Source organism: Propithecus coquereli, unplaced genomic scaffold (assembly GCF_000956105.1).
Source record: "Propithecus coquereli isolate 6110/MARCELLA unplaced genomic scaffold, Pcoq_1.0 Scaffold48, whole genome shotgun sequence".
In the NCBI taxonomy this organism is placed as follows: Eukaryota; Metazoa; Chordata; class Mammalia; order Primates; family Indriidae; genus Propithecus; species Propithecus coquereli.
The window spans coordinates 588,805-596,677 of record NW_012150618.1 but is presented as its reverse complement, the minus strand read 5'-3'; the positions used below and the strand labels follow the sequence as shown (position 1 = coordinate 596,677).

The following is a 7,873-nucleotide window of genomic DNA, read 5'->3' as shown; positions in this document are numbered from 1 at the left end:
AAAAATAGAAAGAAATTAATCGGACAACTAAAAATATATAGAAAAAATTAGCGGGGCATGGTGGCGCATGCCTGTAGTCCCAGCTACTCGGGAGGCTGAGACAGGAGGATCGCTTGAGCCCGGGAGTTTGAGGTTGCTGTGAGCTAGGCTGATGCCACGGCACTCACGCTAGCCCGGGCAAAAGAGTGAGACTCTGTCTCAAAAAACAAACAACAACAACAACAACAAAAAATTGAGGGCGAGGGTGTGCAGGGATCCGTTAAAGCAGCCGTTTATGCTGGAAAGATGCACGTGCGCGGCGGACTCCGCGGAGGTGGTGGTGTCTTTCCTTTGGGGGCTTGGAAGAAGGAAAAATAAGGAAAAGACTGTAAGAAACTTCTAGAGAACTAATAGAAAGTGGAGTTACGAGCATCGCTCCGAGGTGCGGTGACCGGAGCGGAGCCGGGCTCCGTGGCAAAGCCGGGACGGGAGACGCAGGCCGAGAAGGGACTTGCGGTGAGGGAGCCCCGCGAGCCGTTCGCTGTCTGCCGACCGCGAGGGGGCGACAGGTGCGAGCAGGCGTCGTGGAGGGATAAAGGGTTCAGTGCCGTCGAGGGGGGAGAGGATGGAAAACACCCTTTCCTCAGTCTGGATGATGAGGAATATTTTTATTAAGCAGGGGAAAGGGAAGCCAGGCTGAGCGGCCACGTCGGCACAGAGGGGAAGGGATGGGCGCGCTGTGTTCACGGCACTCGCCTGGGGCCTGCACTGGGGGCCGCGTGCCCGGGACGAGCAGGAGCTGGGGCCCGAGCTGGAGGGCTGTGGACATAGACACTGGGAGTCTGGACTCCACCGGCCTTGGGAGACTCCTGCACGTTTTGAAGGAAGGGGAAATGGTGCGGCCCCGTGTTCTGAGAGTACAACTTTGGGGACAGTGAGACAAGTTGCAGGAGTGAGAGTGGAGACAGGAGATTAGTAATCCGCCACCATAGTCCAGAAGAGAGATAAGGAGCATCACCGCGCAGCCACAGCCACAGAGGGGCCACACGCCACTGAGGCAGAGAGGACAGGCATCAGGATGAGTCAGGAGCGTGATGTCCTGAGTCCTGAGCTAGGCTGCAGAGGGAGGAGCCAGTTAGGTGTGAGGGACGAGGAGGAGGAAGGGAGGAAGAGCTACTCTCACTGTTACCCGTGCCAGACAGGTCAGCACAGGTGGAAATTTGGGTCTCTGGAAGCCAAGGGTTGGGAGGCTCCCTCACTAGACAGTCACTGAAGCCCTAAGATTTGACAGGGTGGCCCACAGAGATGTGCAAAGGAAAGAAGAACCGCTGGGGATCCCAGCACGCGAGGGACCGGCAAGGGGAGGACAGCCAGAGACGGTACAGCCAAGCAGGCAGGCAGCGGACCGTTGTGCTGGCAAAGGAAGGAACGTCGGGACCAGGGAGTGGAGAGACAGCCTCAGATGCTGCCGAGATCAGAAAAGATTCAAACAGAAAAGTAGATTTTAGATTCAGCAACTGAGAGAAAAGGTCAAAATTACAGACAGAGGGGGAATAAGAAGGAGTAGAGTAGGTATGGACTTCTGTCTTTTCTGAACTTTGTAAAAAAAAAAAAAAAAAAGTGGTAATTTAGGTAGGGAGAGGCGAGATCAAAGCAGGACTTCTTGTGCAGGTGAGGAATACTGAGTCCATAGTAGGCTGCGGGGCAGGACGGGGGTGGGGGGGGCAGCGCTTGTTGCAACAAGACCCCCAGGAGGTGGGAGGGAAGAGGGTCAAAGGCACAGGAAAGGGGGCTGGTCTTGGGAAGGGCTGGAACATCTTCCCTGGGCCAGGGGAGGAAAAGGATGGGAGAAGAGAGAAGACAGAGGAAGCTTGAGGTGGACCTGAGGGAAGATGAAGGGTTTGATTTCACTGACGCAGGTGATGAAGTCATCTGCAGGGTGAGTGGAGAGAGAAGGGGTTGGGTACCGAGGGCGAATGGAAAGGTTCCAAACAATTGCTTAAAAGAAATGGACTAGTCACTAGAGATGACTAAATTAATTTGTAAAAGGCACCAAAGACCCAACCGAAGCTGGCCACCATGAAGCTGTGTGATGATGTCATTTCAAAATCTGCTCAGCACCTCGGGAACTAGGGGTGAGGAACCACAGCACACGCAGGTTCCTGCGGCATGGGAGCGGCAGGGCAGGGGAGGGAGGGTGCTGATGAGCACGCAGTTGCAGCGATTGAGCAGGATTCGCAGGCTGAGTGGAGAGCAGAAGCCGACTGTGGAACTAGGCATGGGCTGACGGATTGCTGGTGTCGTAGTCAGAGAGCTGGTTTAGCAGGAGTTAAAGCTGGCAAGATGGGCCAGGCTCAGTGGCTCTTGCCTGTAATCCCAGCACTCTGGGAGGCCAAGGTGGGAGGGTCCCTTGAGCTCAGGAGTTCAAGACCAGCCTGAGCAAGAGTGAGACCCCGTGTCTACTAAAAATAGAAAAAATTAGCCAGGTGTGGTGTTGCATGCCTATAATCCCAGCTACTAGGGAGGCTGAGGCAGGAGGATCACTTGAGCCCAGGAGTTTGAGGTTGCTGTGAGCTAGGCTGATGCCATGACTCTCTAGCCTGGGCGACAGAGTGAGACTCTGTCTCAAAAAAAGAAAGAAAGAAAGAAAAAGCATTCTACCTAACAACAGCAGAATACAAATTATTTAAGAAAAAAAAAAAAGCTAGTGAGATGGGAATACAGAAATCTGCTGCCGGAGGAGGGACGTTTGGAGTCCTGCATCACAGATAGTCAGTTCTGGGTGCGATCAGGCTCTGGGAGTGGCTCTGACTCTGAGTTGCTGTCCTGGAATGGAGGGAAAGGTCATCAGAGATAAAGTGGTCAAGGAGCTGGGATGAGGGTGGTGAGCAGACTATCCACGTGTGTGGTGGCATGGTCCAAATGGGGCTGGGAGGAGAGAGATGCAGAAAATGGGATAAGAATCATGAGAGGAGAACTGGGTGGAAAATAAAGAGGGCTGCGATTTCTGAGAAAGGAGAGAGGCTGTTTTACTCTCTGTATATTTTGAAAAGCATCTGAAGCTTGTTCTCGGGGCAGCCGGCAGTGATTTTGTACTCGGGAAATGAATGTGCACAGGTGTGTACTTTGACTTGAGCGTGAGTCTCATTTCATCGGGGTGTTGGGAGATGCAGGGGAGCTCATGCGGAGAGGCGGCTACATCTTCTTCGTGGCTAGTCATGTGGTTGCTGGCCTCGTGCCTCAGAATGCCCTTCTGAGCAACGGCGAGGTGGCTTTGATGCGCCCCACCTACCGTTTACCTGTCTACTGGGAAAATCAAAATTGCCAAAGAGATTCTCAAAGGCAATTTCAAAACCATTGTAAAATCAGACTAGTTCACATATCTGTCTCTTTCTCCTACACCAGGTGTGCGTATGCCAGGCAGTTTTCCTTTCATGGACTCGAATGGTTAATATAGTCAGTGTAGAATTGTACTTCTTGCCCAACTTGCTGATACTTTTAGAATCTAAAAAAATTTTTTTTTCCTACTACAACTTACTGAGCACATGTACACTGTGCTTAGTACTTTATATTCTTATTTCACCCTCAGTAAAACAAGTTGTGAAGTAGCTCTTATTCAAAATATATTTATTTATATGAAATATAATTAATGCATAACAGGAAATTTTTAACCAGTGTAAGAATGTCAGTGAAGCTGTGGGAAATTAGTTCCTCTTAAGTGCCCCATTCCTTTAATTCAAGGATGGTCCTTCGCTGACACCTAGTGGAAAATCCAGGAATAGTACTTTTTTTTTTTTTTTTTTTGAGACAGTCTCACTCTGTTGCCCTGGCTAGAGTGAGTGCAGTGGCGTTAGCCTAGCTCACAGCAACCTCAAACTCCTGGGCTCAAGTGATCCTAGTGCCTCAGTGCCTCAGCCTCCTGAGTAGTTGGGACTACAGGCATGTGCCACCATGCCCAGCTAATTTTTTTTCTATGTATTTTTAGTTGTTTGGCTAATTTCTTTCTATTTTGTTAGTAGAGACGGGGTCTCGCTCTTGCTCAGGCTGGTCTCGAACTCCTGAGCTCAAACGATCCGCCCGCCTCGGCCTCCCAGAGTGCTAGGATTACAGGCGTGAGCCACCGCGCCGGGCCAGGAATAGCACTTTTTGAAATTAACATCAAGACAGGAAAAAAAAGCCCAAGCCCTGGCTCACGCCTATAATCCTAGCACTCTGGGAGGCTTAGGTGGGAGGATTGTTTGAGCAAGAGCGAACCCCGTCTCTACTAAAAATAGAAAGAAATTAATTGGACAGCTAAAAATATATAGAAAAAATTAGCCGGGCATGGTGGCACGTGCCTGTAGTCCCAGCTACTCGGGAGGCTGAGGCAGAAGGATCGCTTGAGCCCAGGAGTTTGAGGTTGCTGTGAGCTAGGCTGATGCCACGGCACTCTAGCCCGGGCAACACAGTGACACTCTGTCTCAAAAAATAAATAAGTAAAATAATTTAAAAAAAGACTTAGGAAAAAAAAATACTGAGTTCTTGAAGTTAGGTTTATAAATACCAGCTAATGTCTTAGAAATAGCCATGTTGGCCATTCTTACATATAGTATATAAACTGAACTCTTGTCCAGATTAATTGAGAATAAAGGTAAAGGTAGGTACTTTTTCATTTCATACATTAATATGGCTCTTTCAGTACACTTCTAGGAAATTGAGCTAGCATTTGTGTTTGAAGTTAATTCTAGCTAGTAATCTCAAACTCCAAATGTGCAATAGAAATGCCTGTGCTACAAAATTCTAAGCATTTGTTTTCTCAAAATTGAGGTAACTGAGTTGAGACTTCCTCCCCCTTCTTTTTTTTTTTTTTAAACTAAATATGGTTGCCACTTAGCCTAAATATTTTTACTGTGATATCACAGATCATAGCAAAATGAGTAAAATTATTTTTAAAGTTACTGTAAGCATCATATTTGTAGGGTAAGTTATTCTGCCCTTGAAAAATGAAGATGACATTAAAGAGACAAGAAAAGCTACCTAAACTAATTTTTTATCTTCTTTGAATCCTTAGGCAAAACGATTCATGTTAGGGCAATTCACTTATTCTCCATATTCCCCTAAACATCAATAACATACAGTAATAATAACAACACAAAGAAGCCCCAAATCATTAAACTTCAGAAGCGGGGTGGTGGTGTGTTAGAGTGGGGAGAAGTGAGTGAGTGTAGAGAAAGAAAAGTCATGGTTTATCAGGCACAAGCCCCCAGGAGGGTGGGTGGGAGTTCCTGGTTGAGCCCATTACTGCGTCCTAACAACCACCCTGAAAGGGAGGCCCTGTTATCCCGTCCTACGGTGGGAGATCCGCCTACCCAGTTTAGCCCCACCCCCGCCAGCCCCTCTGGGAGATTTTGGGGTACACAGAAGAGATGGGAGGTGTTGGGGGGCCGAGGGAACAGGGAGAGAGACGTGATGACAATCACATAGCATTCAGAAGGAGGAAAGCAAGGAGAGGAGACTTCCAGCAGCCATTTTACAATCACCTCGAAATAATTAGAAGGTCCCCAGTGTCACAGGGAGGGCTGGTGATACAGATACCAGGCTCTAACCTTGAGCTTTTGGTTCAGAACATCAGGGTTGGGTGGCAGGACGCTGCATTTTTTTTTTTTTTTTTTTTTTTTTCAATGAGCTGCCCTGTGGACACTGATGATCAGCTGAGTTTAGGAACCAACCTCCCCCACCCTGCCCCTTTGCGGGGTGGTCACAGTCTCAGCTCTGGCGCGTTGGTTGTGTAGCATCTCCTGCCCGCATGAGGGCGCTCATCTGTTTGAATCCCCTGAACTGTGAGTTAATGCCTAAAAGAAACAGCGAGTTGTTAAAAGCTTTTTAAAATCCGTTTGTTCAGGTGAGATAAGATCTGTGTTAGGATTGGGTGTTTAAAGAAAAAATAATAACAATAATCGTAATTATAGCTGCGCTTTCTCTCTCACAGGCCAAGCAAGCAATCCTTGAAATGGATGCCATCCGTAAGTTTTGTTTCCTTAGCATAATTCGAAATGTCGTTATCTCCTTGTATCTATCACGTTTTCTATCTTAAAGTTTATAAAAATGTCAATTGTAAGAAAATAGCATCTCTACTCACTGTTTTAACAAAAAGGGCAGACAGTATAGTCAGTCCCTTCTTAGTACAGTGACTTGTTTCTGAATTGATTCTCCCTGGGTTACCTGTGACTCAGCTGATGGCTGGCCACTCACTGTCCAGGTTTCTGCCTCTACTAACAATGTCAATTATGTCTCCGGGGTCAACTCTCCTCGCAACCACCCAAAAACAGGGCCACGCAGTGTATTTTCTACTTCATCCCATCCTCTAAAAAGTCCATGTTAATTATCTGCAAGAATTTGGTAACTTGATAGTTATTGGTTTTTCTTATGCAGTAGAAAATTCTGAAACAACACAACTATTCCACATACGTGAGAATGTTTCTAGGCTTATAAAAGCAGGTAGAGAATAAATGTATCAGGTCCTTAGACCTTGCCCAATAGCACTTATCACATCTTTGTTATTTCCCAGATTACATAGAATAAAAAGAGAAAACAATGACTTTCAACACTCACAACCAGGACTGGCGGAAATTTGTACTTAAAACACTTCCACTTTTATGTAAACCTTTCAAAACACCTTACTTACAATTTTTTTTTTTTTTTTTTTTTTTTTTTTGGTGAGTTAGAGTCTCTCTCTGTCATCCAGGCTGGAGCATAGTGGTGCAATCCTAGCTCACTGCAGCCTCAAACTCCTGGGCTCAAGAGATCCTCCTGCCTCAGCCTCCCAAGTACCTAGGACTATAGGCACATACCACCACTCCTGGCTAACTTTCAATTTTTTTGTAAAGACCGAGGTCTCTCCATATTGCCCAGGCTGGTCTTGAAGTCCTAGGCTCAAGCGATCCTCCCCCTCCCTAGCCTCCCAAAGTGCCGGGATTACAGGCATGAGCCACTGCACCCAGCCTGAAACACCTTACTTCTGAGAAATCTTCCCTCAAGTGCAGCCATCGGCTCCCTCACTGTCCAGCCGCTCTTTGTTAACTCTCCAGGGAAAAAAGAAGCGTCAACAGTGTAGGAGCAGGAGCGTCACTTGTCCCCACTGTCGTAGCTGTGGGTCCCCACTTTGTACCCCGCAGACCTGAGAAGTGACGCATGGTGCTCCCTACCACAGTGCTAGGCTTTGCTTTCCAAATCCCCACACTTTATTCAGTGGAAATTGCCTTAAGATTTTTTTTTTCTAAGAGCACCCTGAAGAGCAGGCGAGATCATGGCTGCGTGTGTGCAAATTGGCAAAGACCGAACAGGGGGTGTGGAGAAGTCAGCGGTCAGCTATTACTACGGCCAGCTCCATGCAACAGCATGATTTTATTTCATTTATTCCCAGGCCCTGGGCTAGAGCTTAGAAACCAGTAAGATTCTAGAGTGCCCAGAACTATCTTAAGCCACTAATTGGTGCCATAGGCCTAGGCACCAGAGCATCCCAGCCTGAGGCGAAGACCTTATTTGCCCAGTGCTGAGTCTGAACTTGGCTGAATGAGAGCAGGGCAGGCCAGTCCATCGGACCAAATGGCCTCACTATGTAACTTTCCGCTGGCATTGGAGATGAGCACACGGTCTTTACAATCCTCAGAACTCTGAGATTAAGACACCCTTGAAGAGCCTTACCCCTAATTAGAGGAGCACTGGTTTATAGCTGTGTCCTAAAATTGTTTGCCTTTAGGCTTCAGAATAAAGATGATCATTGAACATGCTGCAGTACCTTGTAATTAGACCAGAACAGGCCGGGCACGGTGGCTCACGCCTGTAATCCTAGCACTCTGGGAGGCTGAGGCGGGAGGATTGTTTGAGCTCAGGAGTTTGAGACCAGCCTGAGCAA

At 47.7% G+C, this 7,873-nt stretch overlaps 1 protein-coding gene across 1 annotated transcript in view; it reads left to right on the top strand.

Moving 5' to 3' along the window:
- The window catches only part of PLEKHG1 (pleckstrin homology domain containing, family G (with RhoGef domain) member 1), a 155,046-nt gene that overhangs the window by 130,358 nt on the left and 16,815 nt on the right, over positions 1-7,873 (top strand). The window contains exon 11 of the mRNA XM_012655571.1: positions 5,948-5,981. Within this exon, the coding sequence (XP_012511025.1) occupies positions 5,948-5,981 (34 nt within the window). The remainder of the gene's footprint in view (positions 1-5,947; positions 5,982-7,873) is intronic.